The sequence below is a fragment of the Pogoniulus pusillus genome, chromosome Z (assembly GCF_015220805.1).
Source record: "Pogoniulus pusillus isolate bPogPus1 chromosome Z, bPogPus1.pri, whole genome shotgun sequence".
Taxonomy (NCBI): domain Eukaryota; kingdom Metazoa; phylum Chordata; class Aves; order Piciformes; family Lybiidae; genus Pogoniulus; species Pogoniulus pusillus.
The window spans coordinates 66813404-66836058 of NC_087309.1; the positions used below are offsets into that span (position 1 = coordinate 66813404).

At 43.2% G+C, this 22655-nt stretch overlaps 1 protein-coding gene across 1 annotated transcript in view; it reads left to right on the top strand.

Moving 5' to 3' along the window:
* The first annotated feature begins 6445 nt into the window (after positions 1–6445).
* The window catches only part of TRPM6 (transient receptor potential cation channel subfamily M member 6), a 117418-nt gene continuing 101208 nt past the window's right edge, over positions 6446–22655 (top strand). Inside the window, exons 1-2 of the mRNA XM_064176336.1 lie at positions 6446–6537; positions 7337–7375. Coding sequence (XP_064032406.1) covers positions 6446–6537; positions 7337–7375 — 131 coding nt within the window. The remainder of the gene's footprint in view (positions 6538–7336; positions 7376–22655) is intronic.

The following is a 22655-nucleotide window of genomic DNA, read 5'->3' on the forward strand; positions in this document are numbered from 1 at the left end:
TCTGCTAGTGCATGTTAAGTGCTTATGAAATATGTCTCTCCCTCCACCCACTGGCTTATCAGCATTTTGGAAAGGCTAGGGGGGTGGTGCCATGTAATTTCAACTGTTTCAGTGATCTCACCCTATGCCTGCCCCTTGCAGTGACCTCCTTGTTCCTGGTCTAGCCCTTTTCTCACTGCTTGTGCCGGTGCACCTCATGGGACTGTTAGGACACAAATGCAGCGGGGCAGCTTGGTAAGCAGAGTACTTCTGGAAGTCTGAGTGTGGGCTTTGGAACTGCCACCCCTGGAAGAGGAGGGGTTTTTTGGCAAGTTGGTGGAGTGGATAGAGTCAAAAGTGGTGAGCTGTGGCCAGATGAAATAAACAGAGGTGGGACTTCACTGTCAACCTCGTCAGGAATCATCCAAGCTATTCTACCTCTCTTTTTGGAAAACAAGATTCCTATGACAGTCTTGAAACGTGTGTGAGGGCTGCTGTATCCAGTTGCCAAGCTTGTGACGATTGTATTACTGTGTGAGACGAACAATGGAGCAAAGAGAACAATGCTGACAGGAGTGTAGTGAAGTCATGTAGCTGCAAAAGTGAGCTGTGTGGGTCACTCACATCCTTTAAATTTGCAGTGTAATTTGTTACAGACTGCTGTCAAGCTGTAACTTACTGAGGCTCTTCCTGCTTTCTCTAGGCAAATTTCACAATCTGCATTTGTTTTTCACTTGATATCCTGTCTTCAGATACTTAGATCTCTAGTCAGTATTTATCCCTGTGCTTTGAAAATGTAAAACTATCAAAAGGTCTGAATTTACCAGCAGGTAATTTTCTTTTCTTCTTCCTCCTAATTCAAGCCGGGAAGAGCTTTGTGCTGTATAATTTTTCAGTCAAAGAGTTTTATTGATTTAAGTTTGGGATCAAAATATTATAAACGTCTTTATGAACCTTTTATGTAAGCCCCCAGTCCACAAAAGCACTTAGGCATACATACTTAGCTTTTAAGTGCAGCTGATTAAATGTGAAAGTAAATGTCATAATATACTGTTTGTTAAAGACTGAATTTTTATATTTCTGAAAAGCTTACTTGCTCTATTTCTGCTAAGAAAAAATCTAAAATCTCTCTTTAGCATGATTGAGTATTTTTTTAACAAGTTCTGTCATCTGCTGTAATTTGATTCTACGTTTACCCTGATAACACAGATAACTTCTGTCAGTGTGGATAGTATATCTCTGGAGATTGGAGAGTATGTTTGCAGTCGATGTGTTTGAATTAATTACTAGGAAATAATCAGAAATTCTGGTGTGGTGTGAAATGGTATGCCATGTTTGGTAAAATAGAGGAACTTTTCAGTGCTATTGAACCTGCAATGTTGTCTACAAAGGCAAAATGGTAATCGTCTTGTTATTTCGTATGTGAACTGGTGAACAACAGTGGGAGCATTCAAATGAAATTATTTGCACAATATTTTTCAAAATGCATTAATGCAAAATCAGTTGCTTGTTATGATGCAGTATTTCCACAGAAGTACTGAGTCCTGAACACTTCGGCAAAGGAGTAGATAAGAAGGATGCTTGTTAGTAACATATGTACTGATACACTGTGGTGGTGGGGAAAACCACAGCATGCTTGTGTTACAAAGCTAGGCAGCTGTCCTCTGACAGGGTAGCCTGAATACAGATTCTAGAAAACTTGAGAGCATGTTGAAAGCCTCACACTGGGTTCATATTTTATTGCACATGACCCTGGAGTTTTACAATGCACTTCTACTCCACGAAATGGTGTTCTTTGTTACAATCAGTTGTTATATTACCTCATACCATAAGCATGTGTGTAATTGATTCTGAACCAGAAAGTTCCTGCCTTGGAAAAGCTTAGGTAAGACTGTTAAGTTGGAAATCTCTTTAATGCTGGCAGTAATTTACCCGTTGCCATGGGATGCAGAAATACTGCTGAAGTCTTGTTTTACATTTCAGAATTAGTACAGATAAAATGATGACACCTGCAAAGCCATGTTAGCTTTTATAGCTCGGAAAGAGTTTCCAGGGGTAAGGGTTCAAGAGATACCAGTGTGCTTATAGGCTAAGCTCTTGTGAAATAGTCTTGAGTGCTTGCTTACAAGAGCTCTGGCTTCATTTCAGCTATGTAATGTTCTTGCAAATAACTTACTCTTTGTGTAGTTACTTTTTAAACGCATTTAAGATACTTAAGTTACTTGCAGTGGCTGTAATAAGGAGAATATCATCTTTCCCTCCACTTGTTGTGTATTTACTTAAGAATTGGTCACATGCTTCACTACACTGACTTGTCACAGGTACGCCTTTACCTGAAAATGATGCCTCCCTTCTTCCAAGGCACAGAAAGTGAGTTTTGCATCTTTTGGGTATTTCTAATTCTTACTATCAGCAGTAAAGGCTCTACAGGTACTGTATAACGGAGTCCTAAGGCAAATTCTTTAACACTAGGTTTATCTGTTAGTAGTATTTGCTTTTCTCTATTCAGTTTGAGGATGACAAGTAATTTCTTAACTGCAAAAAGAGTTATAACTATATACATATATAGATATATATATTTAAGATGCTGCTGAACCTGCGCAACAATGCAAAAATATTGTCTGAAATAGTTAACATATTTAGAGAAACCGAAACTCTCGAGCAATGGCATAGAAAAGTTGTTGTGTATAGTGGATTCACTACACATAGCATGTGCAGAGCTGAGGTATAGTGCTTGGCAGTGCTTTTCAGCTCTTGAAGTAATGTTTTGGCTAAGACACCAGATAGAATTATTGCCCTCTTATCAATGTAAATTCGCTGCAGTTTCTGGCAGCAGCTTGCAGGTTGATTGTTCTGGCTAGTTTCCACCAAGCTGTACTTTGCAGACATGAGCTAACTTGTTACTTAGACTGGGTGGTTGTTGTATGATGTCGTATTGTCTCCCCTGTCTGTATCTACAATGTGTCATGAAAGGCAGTTATCCAATAAATGGTTATATTTCAATAATGGATAAAATTATTCTCACACTGAGTAGTGTGCCATTTAATTTCCTTTTCAGGGAGCTGAACAGTGTCTGGAGCAGCATGCTGTTTCATCAGAAAGTGTGTGCATCTGTGCCTTTCACCCCAAAGGGGACATAAGTACAGCTAAATCGTTGTTTAATATTGGCAGTGTAACCTAATTTTCCTGAGTTTCTCAGCCAATGAACAGTGCTTATTGTCTGGTCTTGAAGGGGCTGAATGTTTCTTGCAGATCTTAGTTTAGTAAAGCTAATTCCAGAGCAGGACAAATACACATTAGCCCCTACTTATCAGTGTTTAATTGGTGCAGTGCATCTAAAGGTTTTGACTCTGGCAAGTCCTTTATGAGGGGGTCGGGTGCCCTACAGTGAAAGGAAAACATCAGTAAAAATGGAAGCATTCACCAGTTTGTGCTGGGTGGGCGGGTGGTGAAGCCAGTGAGGGCACCAGTGCAGGAGCTGATCACAGAGTTAGACTGTCCCATCCTCTGAGGTTGGTGAGCCAGACACTGAATTCTTGCTTAGTGACTCTGGCAGGATAGTGGCATTACTCATGCCACTCACAGATTTTACTTTTTTTCTGCTCTCACTCATCATCAGCAAGAATTTGAAAGAAATGAGTGCTGTTTGTCTGAATTTTATGCTCTGATCTCTTTATTTTTAGAAACTTTTAACTTTTACATTTAACCAAATTTGACCTGACAGTGTCCCTTTAATAGCATATTATGCAAGCATCTCAGACATTAAAGATATTGGAGAAGTGATTAAAAGCAGTTTTCTAAAAACTACTCATGTGCCTTAAATTTCAGAGCCAAACTCTTACCACTTCATTGACTAAATCAGTCTAGAAATCTCCAAAGCCTCTCTGTGTCAGGGAAGTATAAGCAGCAATTCTAATCCTCAGACTGGCGAGAAAAGAGAAGGCAAAACTTCCAAACAAAAGTCTCAGGACTTTACTGGAAGGAAGATCGGAATGAAAATTGCAATATAAATTTGGCTTTAGATTTTATTTACTTCAGAACAGAAATTTGCCAATCAAAAGGAACATGTACGTGTATTTTTATTTCCTTTAGGGTTTGGTGGTAGAAAGGATATGAGCTGGTGCTAGCTGAGGTATATAAGTATCTCACTGTAGTGATGGGAGAGGTTTTAATTTGGTGTTGAAATTTAATTAAATGATAGCAGCTTTAAAATGCTATACAGAGTTTTGTGAAAGGAGGTACAGATATTACATAGGACTTTTACAAAGCCAGGAGTCAATAGTAAGCAAACAACAGTTCAGAAATCTCTGTTCACTTGCACTGGCCCAGCCCTGAAGTCACCGATGGCTGTGAAGAGCAGGGAGAGTTAAAGCTTTTCCTGATTGTACAATTAGTTTAGAAACCTAAGTGAAACTTTCAATTAAGAAATGAACAGTATTGTTATGGAGTGAATTGTAAATACTGACTGAAGAGTTCACCCTGTATAAGATTAATGGTAAATGTGTTACATCTCAGGATGTTTCAATTTTGAGGTTAGTGCTTTGTAAGATTAAATACTGTCATGTATTTTGTTTTTCTGTCTCCCATATTTGATGTTGTAACTTTGGCTCACACAGTGTATCATCACTGAGGACTGTAAATTATGTTTTGATTTTAAATTATGGCCTTGAGCAGGTGGTGTGTACCTGAAAATCTTTTCTCCCTTTAAAATCATTGATTTGTGTTTTATCCTGTGTCACATAGCTTTATAATGAGGAACACTGAACTGTGGAGATTAAAAACTTCTTCGATTCCTGTTTTCAAGTGTATTCACATATAGGTTAGCTGAGTGCCAGTGCCTTGCTCGACTGGCAATGTGTTTTATTGGTGGTGCCTAGGCTAATCTTTCTAAGATAATTGATTTTCTTGCATGCACATGTTCTGTCCAGTCCTGAGGATCCTCCATGCTATTACTCCTTCAGTTGAGCTCAGCCAGACACGATTCAGTTAGTTGCTCACAGAAGAATACACGTGCATACCAATACCTGCAAACTGCTTTTTAATGGTCTCTTTCATCTTTGTCCATGGGGATCTGTTTCAGAGTACATTAAAGACAAAAGCAGGACAAATTAGACTTAGTGGAAGTTGGGTCCCCACCTGCAAACCAGCTACCTGGTGGCTCTCAATAGCTGCTTGGCTGGCTGGAATACTATGTGGGAGTATGTAGAGATGTGAAAAGGAAGTAAAAAAAAAATAAAAATCAAATGGACCTGCTTTATTAATGATCATAGTACTATTCAGGAATAAAAAAGAGGGGTATTCTCTCTTATAAGCTTCATTGCAGGATTCCATCTGTAAAATGCTTCCAGCAGCCCTGATAGTAAGTTGAGTAACTGGCATTCACATGAATTGCATTATTCTCTGTGTCACTGTGTGAAAGACATTTTATAAACAAGCAGGGAGACAAGTACTTACCCTAAGTATTTTTACAGAGTAGGCATTTTGCAGACTAATAATTGTTTTTAAACATGAGATATGAACAATGTTTGTTATTTGATTACTGTTTACCTGGAAGCATGCGATGCACATGAGAAAAAAAATTATCAGTATAATTATATTTACTCTTTCTGATATAATATCTCTCCACTGGCTGCCTCACCATGGGGGTAGTTCACTTTGATTAAAGAAAAAAAAATCATTCTAGTATTTACTGAATTCAGTCCCAAAGATGTCAGGCTTCAGCATCAAAAAAAACCCTGTCATTCCTTTCAGGGAATTTGATTCTGATAGGCCTGAAGAGAAAGAGGCTCACAGATTCCCAATGAGATTCTTTGAAAAAAAATTAGTCTACCACAGTGACTTTCCAGTTTACTCATCTGCAACAGGCTTCACTGAGACAGTTTTCAGTGTCCCAGTACATGAGTGGGAAAACCACAATGTACACTGTAAGTGCTAGATCTAGTCTTTGGTCCCTGCTTTTGCATTTCACTATAGTCCTAGGTCAGCAAACATATAATCAGGTTTAATCTATTCTTTACTCTGGTAAGAATACTAGAAGAAGGATTCATCTGTCCCTGTCAGGTCAAACTTTGCCATTTTTGACACAGCTTTAGTAAGATTTGGAATGTTTGCCAGTCTTCTGGAGGAAGTACATACAGTCTTTTTAGCAGTTCTGATTCCTCTTTACCACTTCCTGTATTATACCAGTGTTTGACAGCTCCTCTAAGTAGTTTTCATGTTTATTAGTAAGGGGTGTGAATAAATTTTATTACCAAACTTTTTCTGGAGCTGTCATAAGCTTGGGCATGAAGAGCTAGGATTTTTAAAAGATGTGCTTATGTTTCTGGTTTCATTTCACACTGTGATGAGAATCTTTCTAATTCATGGTATGCATAGATATGTACACAGCCACGTAGAAGTTCTAGTAGAAGTTATATGCTACTTCTAGCACTGTGCTTTTAAGTTCAGGAATGCAGTTACATTTGGAATGTCCTTTCAGTCCTCCAAATCCTGGATCGAAGAGGTCTTCAGTAAAAGAGAATGTGCACACATCATTCCCAGTTCAAAAGATCCTCACAGGTAAAACAATGAACTTCACTTCCTGTTACATTTAGAAAAAATCATAGTATTTTTTAATGGGCGTTGTACGTGGCTTGAATGAGGTTCTTTGGAATTTTTCAGGATCTCAGGTGATGGTTATGAGTTTTTATTGATGATATCACCTGTATGTTGTAAGTGAGGCTGTTAATTTTAGTTAGAAGTTAGCACAGCTGACCTTCCTAGGCTTTGCAGATGTGGTGTTCTCAGTCTTATTACCAAAACTGTGGTATGTTGAGAGGTTGAGTTATATGGAATTCTTAATCCTGTACCACTGTTTTCTCCCTTCCTCAGAATAATGCCCACTGCTGGTCACAGTCATCTAAGATAGAGGTTTCTGCTGGTGTAGCACATAAAAAGAATAGGGGAAAACAATCAAATCCTCAACCTGTGTTTTAGGATTTGAAAAAGCAAGCACAATTTGGCGTTTCAGATTGCGTCTCTTATAGATGGCATTGTCTAAGTAATTCAACGAGATCGTATTCTGATGGTGTGAACTTGTCATTTTTATTATATTGTTTTGAACACATGGATAGGATAGAACAGATAAAATAAAGAACTTATCTATAAAACGCAGATTTGATAGACAGTCAAATGGAGAACACCAAACAAGTCAATTAAATTACCCAGAAGTTACATCTTCCAGGGGTGACTGCAGAAGGGCATAGCCTTCAATGCCATTGACGATATTTTTTTCACAGGTGAAACAATAGTTTATGAATACCATTAAAGATGTTTTCTTTTAAACAAGCATGTATTAATTATCCATCTTGTATCACAGATGTCCTGCAGGATGTCAGGTGTGCCAGAATTTAATAAGGTAAGAATTCATAAATATTTATCTATCATTTTTATGATGCCCTGAAGTTATCAATAAATAGTGCTAGTCAAGGAAGTAATGACAACAAAAATGTCTTTCCTCCAAGATGATCAGAGCAGCATTTCTAGGGGTATGCTGGAGAATGCTTAGCATAAATCTGTGTAAAATAAATTATGTGATAGCCTTTAATTCACATACAATTGAAATGTTTATCCAAATACTTTGTGTGGATGTATTTATTTTCTCCTGAGAAATGAAAGGCAGAAGTGTGCCTTTTAAGTGAGAGACAATTCCAGTTCATAGGTCATATGAAGGAGAGTGAAATGAAAGCAGTGGTGAACAGTGACAACTATGGAAAGAGGAGGATGAAAGTAAAAGGTGAATAATGTAGTGTGACTGAATGAAGTACTCAGTTGCTGAGACGAACAGCTCTGATGCTGGCATGATCTGCAGCAGAGCACTCTGGCATGGTGCACAGGGCTGTTTTCCGAAGCAAGGTAACCTTGGGGAAGATTAGAGAGCTGCCAGGAGCCTGCATCTCACATCACAGCAATTGGATGTTGGAATCTGGGCAGGGCTGGGAGCAATGGCAGATTTAAACATGGTGTGACAGAAACTGGCACAGCTCCAGGTGTCAGGGTGCAGGGTGTGCTCTGTTCCTACAGCAGTGCAGGCCAGCAGCCTGAGCATATCCGTGGGAGGTGTGCACAGGTGGAGGAACTCCTGTGCTCAGTTACAGAGCTCTGGGAGGAGGCCACTAACCTGAGAAGTGTCAGGCGTGTGAAAAAGAGATAGAGTACTTGAATTTTATCCTGCCTTCTCTTGGACACATTCAGTAGGTGGATAGGATGCACAACACAGAGGATTCCCTATCCTATCCTCTCCTCTCCTCATTTAGCTGAACATAATGATTTGAAGGACAGGGGATAATGGCAGCAAGTTCCTGCCCAACACAGCAGTCATACCTCCTTTGTGATGACCCCACCTTCCCAGGTGCCCTTGCATAACAGATATAAGGCTCTGCAAGTGGAAGTGAACAATAATGAAGGACAATGGTTCACCTAGCTTGGAAGTGTTTCTGAAGTGCTCTTCATCAGAGGTGCTTTCTTAAATCTGGACAAGGTGTTGCTACAGGATGACAGGCACGACTGGAGTGCTATGCTGGGGGGATACAACCTCTTCATAAGATATAGGCAAGGGAGAAGAGGAGGAGGGGTGGCTCTGTATATTAGGGAGTCACTCCTTGCCACTGAGCTTGAGGTGAGGGACGAAGGGGTTGAGAGCTTGTGGGTTAAAATCAGAGGGAGGACTAATAAACTGACATCCTGGTTGGAGTCTGTTATAGACCACCCAAACAGGATGAGGAAACAGATGAGATATTTTACAAACAGTTGGAGGCTGTCTCAAGATCTTCAGATCTTGTCCTTGTGGGTGACTTTAACCTGCCAGACCTCTGCTGGGAACTTAATTCATCAGAGAGGAGGCAGTCCAGGAGATTTCTAGAGTGCATGGAGGACAGCTTCATGACCCAGCTGTTAAGTGAGCCTACTAGGGGTCAAGCTCAGCTTGACTTGCTGCTCTCCAACAGAGAAGGGCTGGTGGAAGATGTGACAGTGGGAGGCTGCCTGGGGTATAGTGATCATGAGATAGTGCAGTTTTCAATATGCAGGGGGATAGGGAGGCACTACAACAAAACCTACACCTTGGACTTTCGGAGGGCAAACTTCAATTTGCTTAAGAAACTTATTTCCAAAGTCCCCTGGGCAGCAGTCCTTGAGAACAAAGGGGTCCAGGATGGTTGGATCTACTTTAAACAGGAGCTCTTGAAGGCACAGGAGCTGGCAGTTTCCATGTGCTGAAAGATGAGCGGGCAGGGAAGGCGACCCTGGATGAGCAAACAGTTCCTGAAGGAAGTGGGGGAAAAAAAGAGGGTGTATCACCTCTGGAAGGAGGGGAAGGCTTCTCCTGACGTGTTTAAGGAGGTAGCCAGATTATGCAGGAGAAAAATTAGAGAGGCTAAGGCCCAGCTAGAACTTAGGCTGCCACTTCTGTGAAAGATAACAGAAAGCACTTTTATAAATTTATCAATGCTAAAAAGAAGGGCAAGAAGAGCCTCCACTGCTTACTGGACCAGGAGGGGAACACTATAACTGATGACGAGGAAAAGGCTGAGGTCCTGAATGCCTTCTTCACCTCAGTTTTCAACAGTAAGGAGGGAGGAGTTCAGGGCAAGTGGCCTCTTGAACTGGGGGATGGGGTTGGGGAGCGGTGTGTTCCCCTGGAAATTCATGAAGAAGTAGTTCAGGACCTGCTTGAGCCACCTGGACACCCACAAGTCCATGGGACCAGATGGGATCCATCCCAGGGTGCTGAGAGAGCTGGCAGCTGAGCTGGCCAAGCTGCTCTCCATCATTTTCCAGCAGTCCTGGCTCACTGGAGAGGTCCCAGGAGACTGGAAAATGGCCAACGTGGTCCCCATCCACAAGAAGGGTCGGATGGAGGAACCTGGGAACTACAGACCTGTCAGCCTGACCTCAGTGCCAGGGAAACTGATGGAGCAGGTTATCTTGGGGGTGATAAGAGCACACCTGAGGGATGGCAAAGATCTCAGGTCCAGCCAGCATGGGTTTAGGAAGGGCAGATCCTGCCTTTCTAACCTGATCTCCTTCTATGATCAGGTGACCCGCTTGGTGGGTGTGGGGAGGCCTGTGGATGTGGTCTATCTGGACTTCAGCAAGGCCTTTGACACTGTCCCCCACAGCAAACTGCTGGCTAAGCTGTCAGCCCATGGCTTGGATGGCAACACTCTGTGCTGGGTTAGGAACTGGCTGGAGGGCTGAGCCCAGAGAGTGGTGGTGAATGGTGCCACATCCAGCTGGCGGCCAGTCACTAGTGGTGTCCCTCAGGGATCAGTGCTGGGCCCCATCCTCTTTAACATCTTCATAGATGATCTGGATGAGGGCATGGAGTCAGTCATCAGCAAGTTTGCAGATGACACTAAGCTGGGGGCAGATGTGACTGGGTTGGAGGGCAGAAGGGCTCTGCAGCGGGACCTTGACCGCCTGCACAGATGGGCAGAGGCCAATGGGATGGCATTCAATAGCTCCAAGTGCAGGGTGCTGCACTTTGGCCACAACAACCCCATGCAGAGATACAGGCTGGGGTCGGAGTGGCTGGAGAGCAGCCAGACAGAGAGGGATCTGGGGGTACTGATTGATACCTGCCTGAACATGAGCCAGCAGTGTGCCCAGGTGGCCAAGAGAGCCAGTGGCATCCTGGCCTGCATCAGGAATGGTGTGGTCAGCAGGAGCAGGGAGGTCATTCTGCCCCTGTACTCTGCACTGGTTAGACCACACCTTGAGTACTGTGTTCAGTTCTGGGCCCCCCAGTTTAGGAGGGACATTGAGATGCTTGAGTGTGTCCAGAGAAGGGCGACGAGGCTGGTGAGAGGCCTCGAGCACAGCCCTATGAGGAGAGGCTGAGGGAGCTGGGATTGTTTAGCCTGGAGAAGAGGAAGCTCAGGGGTGACCTTATTGCTGTCTACAACTACCTGAGGGGTGGTTGTTGCCAGGAGGAGGTTGCTCTCTTCTCTCAGGTGGCCAGCACCAGAACGAGAGGACACAGCCTCAGGCTGCGCCAGGGGAGATTTAGGCTGGAGGTGAGGAGAAAGTTCTTCACTGAGAGAGTCATTGGACACTGGAATGGGCTGCCTGGGGAGGTGGTGGAGTCGCCGTCCCTGGAGCTGTTCAAGGCAAGGTTGGATGTGGCACTTGGTGCCATGGTCTAGCCTTGAGCTCTGTGGTAAAGGGTTGGACTTGATGATCTGTGAGGTCTCTTCCAACCTTGTTGATACTGTGATACTCTACTGAAGGGAAGAGAAGGCCCAATATGCAGAGTGGGGCCCCTTCATTTGGAAGTCTGGTGCTTCACTGGAGCCCAGGTTAAAGAGGAGAAAGCTTCCTATGCTGGTACAGCCCTCAGGTTACAATCCATGTTAACTTTTCAGGTAGGCAGAAATGAAGTTGCAAAAAGAATTTGAGGGCAATCAAGAGAGACTTGGCCTTGGGATGACTGATTGAGGGATCAGGAGCACAAGTAGTGTTCTCCTCTGTTGTTCCAGTTGAAGGAAACAGTAAGGTAAGAGACAGGCAGAGCCGGCTCTGGGTCTCACGTCTCTGTTGGCACTTCAGGTTGTTTGATCAAGGGTCGGTTTAAACAATACTAGGCCTGCTGACAACAGGTGGAGTCCCAAAGGGGTAAAGGGATCTTTGTATAGGAGTTAGCAGTACTCATGAAATGAGCTTTAAACTAGATTTGAAGCGTGAAAGGAGTAAAACCTGGCTCACTGGAAATAAGCCTTGTGGTAGCACACCAGTGTTTGTCTGTGACAAGGTGGCATGATTAGTGGATGAGGGAAAGGCTATAGGTATTGTTTGTCTGGATTTTAGTAAGTCTTTTGATACCATTTCTCACAGCATTCTCCTGGAGAAATTGGCTGCTCATGGCTTGGACAGGTATCCTCTATGATGGAGAAAGCCTGGGTGGATGACTGGGCCAAATAAGTTGTGAGGAATGAAGTTCAGTCCAGTTGGAGACTGTACACAAGTGGGGTTCTAGGGCTCTGTATAAAGTCCAGTTCTGTATAACACTTTTATCAATTTTCTGGGTGGGACTTTGAGTGTAAGTTTGAAGGTGATACCAAGCTGGGCAGGAGTATTGATCTACTTGAGGGTAAGGAGGCTTTAAAGAGCAGTCTGGGCAGGCTGGATGAAAGGGCTGAGGCATCTGGTATGTTAGTCAGCAAGGCTAAATGCCATACCCTACACTTGGATCACAATAACCCTATGAAATACTACAGGTCTGGGGAAGAGTGGCTGGAAAGCTGTCCCCCAAGAAAGTATCTGGGAGTGTTTGTCAATGCGAGGAAAGGAGATTGAGGAGAAACTGTATTGCTCTTTACAGTTACCTGAGAGGAGGTTGTAGAGAGTTTGGTGTTGGTCTCTTCTCACAAGGAAAAAGTGATAGGATGAGAGGAAACAGTCTCAGACTGCACCAGCAAGGATTTAGGTTGGAGATGAGGAAAAATCTCTTTATCGAAAGTATTGTCAAGCATTGGAACAGGCCGCTCATGGAAATGGTTGTTTAACTGTCATCTCTGGATGTATTTAGAAGCAGTTAGGGACATAGTGTGGACTAGTCAATGATAGTTTAACCATTAGACTAGATGATCTTCACGGTATTTTCCAGCCTCAGTGGAAATTATATCATTTATATTAATTCACTGTGTAAAGCAAGTTTCACTTGTGACACTATTGACTGTGAAAGAGGGTAATAGAAACATCCCTGTTGGCAGGCTGAGAATTTTTCTACCTTCTTTCTAGTAAGTATTTTGAGTGTATGCTTTTGGGGAGTCAAAGAACAACAATTACATCCTTTTGGTGTTTCTCAACTCACGTGGGCGTTTCAGATGCAGAGTACTTTGTGGCTTGTATTAATTGTTTTGTTTTGTTTTGTTTTGCTGTTCAATCAGATATTATTGCTCAGCTGGCATTGTATACCAGACTTCAATCCTGTATCAATGTGATCATGAATTATCAATTGTTGGAACAAAATTTTAAGTTTCCTTGGCATAGGCTTTGTGTCATAAGCTTTTGAAGGCTGGAGGAACAGGAAACAAAGAATTTGTGGTAGCTAGTGACTAGCAAATTGATGCAAAATAGCCCTGTCACCTCCATGAGTGGGATTATTTGTTTTTTACATTATATTAGGAAATAAGTGAGTTGAAATCAGAGCACTGTAAAGGGCTACATATACAGAATGGTATTGGCTTTGTAAGGCAAATGATCTTTAGAAAGGGTCAGTTCTGTCTGAGGGAATGGTCCTGGGTATATTTTGCTTTAGAGCAGATAAAGAGAGATTCAAAGATTTTTGCAGGTGTTCTGGAAGTAGAAAGGCAAGGAGGATTTTAATGCTTCCTGCTAACTTGTGGATAGCCAAGTAGGTATCTAAATTGAAGTTAATTTTTGCTTCAAAATCTAGTGGTTTAATCCCATGTGAACTGAGATTAGAACAGTCCTGCAGACCTCCCCCACACATCTCAGAGTGACTGTGTACTGTTTGGTCTGGAAAGGTCACTGGTATGAAAATTAACCTGAGGTTGTGGAAAACTAAGACTAACTTTCCAACGTATCAGCCTCATAATCACAGTTTAGCTGCATAAATGAGACTACAGTGGGAGAGGAAGAGAAGCTGGGAATGTACAACCCACAAGGTGGGTTTGTTTCTTTCTGGTAGTTGTTCTTTCACTTTTTATTCAGTATTTTCAGGCCATTTAAATGAATGTAAATCCCATTTACTGGTCTGTCATATGCAAGATGTGTGTCAGTGTTGGATGTTCATTTTAGTCAGCCATTATCTTGCAACATTTTCTTGAGTGTTAACTGTTCTTGTCCTCTTGTGTACACAGAACTTTGTTCTAGGAGAATTTTTCTGTTCCTAGGAAGGGGAAATAATTTTTACATGAGTGTTACAGCTGTATAATTGTATTCATTAGATCATCAATGAAAACAGTTTGGGTCCTCCTGAGGTCTGTAATTTTCCACGACAGTCCAAAAGTCATGTGAATGTACTTGATGCCTACTATAATTTGACTTAATATTGTAGACAAATGAAATCTGTTAATGATTTCTTACTTGCAGGGAATGTCCAAGGTTTGCAAACAGTTTATGAGTGAGTTATGCAACTATTTGCTACTTCTAAGTAAAATAACTCTGTTCAGTAGTAGCTAATTAATTTTCTCCCTAGTGTGTTGAAGTGACATCTATGTACTCTTCAGTACAGTGCTCACAAGCGCATCCCAGACAACACCTAGATCAATCTCACTTCCCAAATATTTGGGAATGTGGTGCCAAACTTCTGCATCCTTTCACATCTGGAATGTTCTCACAGATTGTCTCTGTTATCTGACCTTTTACATGTATTTTGTGGACACAGTTTCTAAAGTGCAGCTTGCTAAAGCACTAGATTTTGAAATCTAGCTACTAGGTTTACTTTCACCTCAGTGCTGACTCTCCAGATTTCACCTTGTTGCTCGAAGTGTGACTTACTCAGAGTTTACTTTTGTGTTACTGACATTGCTGCCTCCTTCACCAGTAGCTTAGTGAGCCTTCGAGGTGAGGAAAGTAAATTTATTGCAAAAATGCTTTGTATCAATCTGTATGATGTATAAATAGGAGCACAAGGTAACTCAGCAGGCACTTGTGGAGGTCTTCAGCACCAGTTTCTGCTTGAAACAGGCTCAGCTGTCAGTCAGGGCTCCTCAAGACGTCACTCATTGAGAGAGTGTCACCACCAAGGCCAGAGAAGAGCCTACCTTCTCCAGGCCACTGCTCCACCACTGGACTGTCCTCCTGAAAAAAAAAGGCCTTGAGAGCCATGGTCTAGTTGACTGGATAGGGCTGGGGGATGGGTTGGATTGGATGATCTTGGAGGTCTCTTCCAACTTGGTTGATTCTATGGTTCTATCTCCATCCTCAAGCTTTCTGTGTTTCAGCTTATGCTGTTAGCTTTTGCCCTCCTGCCATGGACCACTGTGAAGGGCCTGCAGCTTCCATTTTCTCTCATCAGTGCTTAAGGTAATGTTGGATGTCACTGAAACCACCTTTTTTTACAGCTGAATCATCCCTTGGTCCTGCTGCCTTTTCTCAGAGGGCAAGGGCTTCAACCCTACCACCTGTGACCATGATGGTCACTCTTCCCTGAAGTCCTTCTGATTTGCTGCTGTCTCTTCTGTGTTGGGGGCCCAGACTGGAGGCAGTATTCAGGCAGAGTCAGACAAGCACCAAACAGAGGACAGTCCCTGTCCTAACTAGGTTCTCAGGGTCATGTCCTGCTCACACAACCTCAGGCATCTCTGGCCTTTTTTGTGTCATTACACATGGGTGGCTGTGGTTCAGCTTGCTGCCCATCAGTGTCTGGGGTCATGCCTCAGAACTGCCCCTTCTGCAGGGCTGCACATGCCCTCCATTCTGTCCTCTTGGTCACTGGTGGAGATACTGAACAAAACAGGCCCTGCACTTCATACTGGCCTTCAGGCATCACCCACTCCGTATCAGGAACAGTGTGGCCAGTAGGACGAGGGAGGTTATTCTTCCCCTGTACTCAGCACTGGTCAGGCCACACCTTGAGTCCTCTGTCCAGTTCTGGGCCCCTCAATTCAAGAGAGTTGTTGAGGTGCTGGAACATGTCCAGAGAAGGGTGGTGAAGCTGGAGTCAGGCCTGGAACACAAACCCTATGAGGAGAGGCTGAGGGAACTGGGGTTGTTTAGGCTGGAGGCTCAGGGGTGACCTCATTGCTGTCTACAACTACCTGAAGCGAGGCTGTAACCAGGTAGGGGTTGGTCTCTTCTCCCAGGCAACCAGCAACAGAACAAGGGGACACAGTCTCAAGTTGTTCCGGGGGAAGTATAGGCTGGATATTAGGAGGAAGTTCTTGCCCTTCTAATCTACCCCAAAATTGCATTGGCCTTCTTGGTCACCAGTGCACATTGGTGGCTCATGGTCAACTTTCCATCCACCAGGACCTCCAGGTCCCTCTCCTCTTCAGTGCTCTCCAACAGGTCAGTCCCCAACTGATACTGATACCTAGAGTCTGTCTTTCCCAGGTGTAAGACTCTACACTTGTCCATGTTGAACTTCATTAAATTCTTGCCTGCCCAACCCTCCAGCCTGTCCAAGTATTGCTGGGTGGCAGCACAACCTTCTGGTGTGTCAGCCACTCCACCCAGCTTGGTGTCACCAGGACACTTGCTGACAGTGCACTCTGTGCCCTCATCCAGGTTGTTGATGAATATATTGAATAGTACTGTTCCTGGTACTGACCCCTGAGGTGCATTCCATCAGGACTTGTGGATTTATTGTGTGTCCAGATTACTTAGCTGTTCCCTAACCCAGTCCTCATTGACCAAGGAGAACTCCTTCATTGCCAGGTCTTCCTCTGGGGCCTTAGGGGACTGGCACTCCTGAGGACAGACTCCATCAGTAGAGATGCAACTCTAGTACCTTGCCTTGCTGACCTGTCTTTCCTAAAAAGGACATAGCCATCCATGACTACATTCCAGTTACGTGAGCTGTTCAACCACATCTCTGTAACTGCCACCAGATCATTAACCTCTTGACTGCAAATGGGAGGTGGTGGAGTCACCGTCCCTGGAGGTGTTCAAGAAAAGACTGGATGAGGCACTTGGTGCCATGGCCTAGATGACTGGCTAGGGCTGGGTGCTAGGTTGGAGCGGTTGATCTTGGAGGTCTCTTCCAACCTGGTTCATTCTATGATTCTGTGATTCTCTCTGCATGCATTGGTGTGCAGGCATTGCAGGGGACAAGCTGAGCACAGTGATTCCACCCTATCCCTCTAACCATGGTGTGTCATCCCTCAACTTGTCACATGAAGGCCTGATGATGTCATTATTCTCCTTCCCCTTAGCATCTACTTGAGCGTTCCCAGGTTCTACTGTGAGTCCTATCTCATTGATAGCCCTTGCATCTTCCTCAGTGCATGGCTCATTGTCCCATACCCCTTTGAGATAGCAGTGGAGCTGGCACTCTGCCCCACGAATGTCCCAGACTTGTTTCCAGTGAGTCTGCTTTTTCCCCTTTCTGCCTTCTGCTTTGGTTCCTTCAACCTTTCCGAGAACCAATTAGTCTTGGCTTTTGACCTCCTAGATTGCTTAGGAATCCTTAGTACCTTGTCCCTTCATGCTAGATGGCTAGAAAGAGTGCCAGCTTGAAGCAGAGAATGAGGTAAATGTTAAGCAGATAGTGTAAATGATGTTAATTACTAACATTAACAAAGGCTCAGTGTTGACTTGACGTCTCACTTTTGAGGTTATTGAACTGGTTTGTCTTGTCAGATTGTTAGTTCCTTTCCACAGGGTCTCTTCTTGCTGCTGTAATGTGCTAGGGTTTTGGTGATCAGTTAAAATTAATTCAGATTTTAGAAAATATAATCCAGTGAGGGTGAGCCTGGTTACTCTTCAGAGCTATCCTTCAGTCATTGTAACTTTCTGAGTCAGATTCAGACTGTGACATGGTATCTAAGTGAATAATATAAGGTATTGTAGTATTTGTCTAGGACTGATTTTGGTTCTCTGCATTTTTGAATGGCTTCTGGACAAAAAAAGCACTCTAGGAGCAGTACAATGACTACATGGTATTTTCAGGATGAAAGGACAATGGGATGTGTATGTTCTTTTTCCTATCTTTCATTTCAAAATATTTTTTTTTCTTTACATTTGCTGTCACCTGCCCAGAAAAAAATGGACCAAGGACCTTAATAACTCATTTGTAGAGAAATTTGTTCTCTAAAGACCAATAATAAGATCAAAACACTCTCTTCTGTTCCACCTCTTGAGTCATGCAGGGAAAATCAAAATCAACTGTTTGCCTCAGACTCTTTCTGAACAGATTTTATCCAAACCTGCCTCCTTTGTGCCATCTGCTTTGAAACTGCATTGCTCTGAAACACTTCTAATTGTGTCTCTGTAATGACTCTGAGTGTGGATTCTGAGTCTACATGTTATTTGATGACACATTATCAGAGATTATCTTCCACTTCTGCTGATCACTCACAGTCTTTTGAAATACTAATTTAGTTTTATATCCATAAGCAGCTTAGTGGCACTTGGTGTGATTCTCTTAAGTTCAGTTTGGATACTTTTTTTTATTTCATGAGCCTCGACCAGCTTGTCTATGAGAAGGCAAAATTACAATGGAGTATTGTTCTTCAAGTCATTAAAATGATGTTCCTGGATGAATATTTGTTTATTTGTTTTCAGCATGTCCAGTGCTCTCTCTGCTAAACCTTGGGGTTTTTTCCTGCCATTACAACAATGCAAATAGTTGCAGAGTCATGTACTGTGCCAGGCTGGACAATATTTCTGTTTAGATTAACTTGCAATAGCACCCCCTTATTGAGGCTTTTCCCTGCCCCAGCTAGTTAATTTCCTCTCCGTTTTTCCAGGATTCAGTTGTGAGCTCATTCCTGACTTCATTCTGTTGAGTCCTTGGATTTCCTTGATATCCTAGTTGTCTCCAAGAAGGGATAAGGCGTAGACATTCTAAGTTAGCTAATCCATATTGAATTATCTTAACAAAAAATGTGAGCATTTTGCCTTCTGAATTCTAGCTAACCATCATCACACATGAGACAACAGAACTCAAGTCTTTTCTTCAGTGTTAGGCTTCTGCAACTCTTCACTACCTAAGATAATTTAATTGAGTTATTAATTCCCAAAGGGACTAGGAGGCTTCCTTCTCGAGTCTGCTTTTGCAGACCATTGAATCAGCAAATGTTATTTGCCTGTGTTGAAAAATTGGAGCACAAACATAATTTCTAGGAAGGTACCTCTTCAGGATTTTGCAAGTAATCACAAAGTTAATATGTCTGAGTCCCAAAGCAGTCATTACTTTGGGTTGTTGAAGGCTGTTTGCTATCTTAAAAGAGGAAAAATGTAGAACATATATATATATATATATATATATATATATATATATATATATATATATATATATATCCATTTCCCAGGATATAGTAACTTTTGAAATATCTGAAGTAAAGCCAGACTGTCAGATGTCACTACACATTATGCTGACGTTAATCCTGCAGAAGAGACTGAACCTGTTGAAGCCTGTATTACAGTGATACTGACTGAATTTGAATCAGGGTTATTCATCCAATTGCAAACATTTAATGCTGACTAAGCTTCTGCTAATTTCTCTTTATGTTGCACTTCAGTCTGTTTATTTTGTATATTCACTTTGACAGTGTCCAATGGCTAGCGTAAAGATCCCCCTGAAGGTCTCTCTAGACTAGGGGTCCTCAAACTTTTTAAACAGGGGGCCCGGTTCACTGTCCTTGAGACTGTTAGGGGATGGACTGCAATTTGTCAGTGGTCAGACTACAGTTTGGTTCCAGCCCAGTAGTGTCAGGGGCCGGACTGTAGTTTGGATCCAGCCCAGTCCCAGTGGATGCTTGGGGTCTGCGGAGGCTGGCGAGTGGATTAAGTGGCAGGAAGTGGCTGCTTGGTTTACCTGGGGACTAGAGGACGGGGACAGGGGGGTTCTGTAAATACCATCAGGCCGGATTGAGGACCCTGGGGGGCCGTATCCAGCCTGTGGGCTGTAGTTTGAGGACCCCTGCTCTAGACTGATGGTTTCTTCTTTCCCTCTGATTCATGATAGTCGATCTCTCTCCTAGTAGATCATAGATCTCTCTTCAGTGCTTAGAATAATGCGGTAATACCTATAGCAAACCTGATGCCCTGAGATATTCCTCTGAAATGTGATATGTAAGACCTGAGCTGCGTTGCTTAGGTCAGAGTTGCTTTATGGGACTCTCAGACTTACAGAAGCACATAGAATCAGAGTATGCTTCAGAGGCTGTCCAACTCCTTGGCTGTTATTAGTGTTCTTCAGGTAGAAAGCAAATTTGTATCCAACAAAATACATTTATGTTTTAATTAAATCTCATTTTGCCGTTGTTGGGATTTTTTCAGCTGAGGTAATTTTTGTTATATTCTGTGTCAGAGAGCTACAGTATCCTTCTTTATAGAAAAAAAGTATTTGCACTATTCTGGTGGAGATCCTACAGTTGCTTGCAACTGTGTTTGTGTCCTGGGTTTGGCTGGGACAGGGTTCACTTTTTTCACAAGAAGCTGAGAGAGGGGTCCTTCTGAGGATAGCCAGTGGGGTATGCGATACCACAGATGTCATGCCTGATACATAACGGGGAAAGGAGGCTGGAGTGGGCAGCAGTGGTAGATGACTGGTGGTGAGTTGTGGCATAAGCAGCAAAATACAGGCTGCGTTGAGTGAGTACATTGCATTTTGTATTGCTGGTTTTATATGTCACTTCATTTACTGTTGTTATTGTTTATTCATTCTTTGCATTGTTCTTTTAAACTCTCCTTAACCACAGGGATTTATGTTTTGCTCCATTTTCTTCTCACCATCCTATCACAGGGAGAAGGTGGTGGTGGGGGTAGTTGTGTTGAGTGACTGTGGGACTCAGCTTTGATGTGGGGCTTAGTTTTGTCTGGGCTTAAAACCATAACTGTCCTTTTTTGGTACCCAGTGTGGGGCATAAAGAGTCGAGAAAAGATTGACTAAAGCCTGTTAAAACAATTTTGGCATGCAATTTTTGTATTAGTTAAACAGCCCATGCTCTTTGTGTGGGTCAATCTGTTTGCATGGTGGTACTATATAAATCCTAGTGTCCTCTATGTATTTTAGTGAGAATAATTACATCAGGGGTCCTCAAACTACGGCCCGCGGGCCAGATACGGCCCCCCAGGGTCCTCAGTCTGGCCTGCTGGTATTTACAGAACCCCCCTGCCCCCCAACTCCCCCCCACTGGGGGTTGGGGGGGAAACTAAGCAGCCACTTCCTGCCACTTAATCTGCTTGCCAGCCTCTGCAGCCCCCAAGCACTCACCGGGACTGGGCTGGAACCAAACTATAGTCTGGCCCCTGACACTGCTGGGCTGTAATCAAACTGTAGCCCGGCCCCCGACAGTGTCTGAGGGGCAGTGAACTGGCCCCCTGTTTAAAAAGTTTGGGGTCCCATAAATTAGATTACAGGCTGTGAAAAGGAAACAGTGGTGATGTCTACTTCACTCATAGGCTTGCTGGGATGTATGAAAACAAGAACACAAAACATAGATAAGACAGTCAGTGTGTGTGTCTCTGGCAGCCTGTGCTTTCACCCTGGGCTGCTTTCTGTGTAACTGATCCCTCTGCTTCCTAACCCTCCTGGCCGATTCTCCAAACTCACCTTGCATGTAAGGCAAACTGTGGGATAAGGTAGAGGGGTGGAAAGAAGGTGGAAGAGTGGTTGGGAGCCCCTCCTGGGGACTCTGATTTCTGGGAGGGGTGCTGTGTTTCTGTATTATCTTTAACTTGTATATTTCTGTATATAGCCGTAAATATTGTAAATATCTGCTTGTATATTGTGCTAAGATGTAAATATAGCTTCATTCCTTAACTTCCATCCCATCTGAGTCTAGTCTGGGTGATTTCATAAAAGTGGGAGGGCAGGTAACACCCAAACTGTCACAGGAAGACAATCAGCTGGGCTTTCTGTTAGGTGTGAGTAAAAGGTACTCCTTCAAGGATGATGTTACACGTACCCCAGCCAAGTGGGCCACCGTGGAGAAGAGGTATCTGGAACTTAATTGAATTATCTGTGCTGGAGGTGGTCTGCAATGATTGAAATGATGAGCAGTCACCCTCAGATCCAGCTGAGGTCCATGTGCACCACTCGTGGCAGAAGTTCCCATGAAGCATGCTACTATCATATGCCAACTCATCACAGTAATGTCCTGAAAAATAAGTCAGGCACAAAGTGTGACTGAATTGGCTGGCCAGCTTCAGCAATACTGAATACTTCTAAGTCTCTCTTTTTCCATATGGGCTTACAGTTTGTCTGTGGAGGAAGTGTCCCAGCAGTTCAGTCACTTTGAAGAGGACACCTCCTGCTCCATACCTCTACAGTCCTTTATGCCAGCTGTTAGGAGCAGACATTGCCCTACCCAAGTGAGAGAATCTGGGAGGTACGCGTCACAAGGCACCCTGTAATTTTGCCTGCATGACACAGAAGATGAACAGTTTTAAATGGTGCCCTGACAGCAACAAGACTTAGAGAAAGCTGAACAGAAGATTGTGCATACAGTAGCCTTCAGGCCAGTCTTAGCAGGACAAGATGTTACAAATGCATTGTACACCACAGATGAGAAGAGTGAATCCTATCTGAAGCCTCTGGCAGAGAATACCCAGGGAGACTTAAGTTGACCCCTAGGATTTTGAAGTTGTGGATACAAAGGATCCAAGGCAAACTATACTTCAACTGAAAAAGAGATTCTGGCAGCATATGAAGGAATTTGAGCTGCCTTGGAAGTGGTTGATAATGAGACACATCTCTTCCTGACACCCTGATTGCCAGCGCTGGGCTGGATTTTCAAAGGAAGGGTTTCCTCTGCACACCATGGAACTGATGTCACGTGAAATAAGTGGGTTACATTGATAACAATGATGGGGTTGAATAGGGAATCCTAGCTTCCTAGTCCTAGCTAGAAGAACTTTGGAACTAATAATGAACTGGCCAGAGGGCAAAGATTCTGGAATGTCACCAGAGGAGGGGGAAGATGTCCCACCATGTTATAAACTACCAGCTAACAAGAAGCAATGTGTCCTGTTTGCTGATGGGTCGTGTTGCCTTGTAGGGA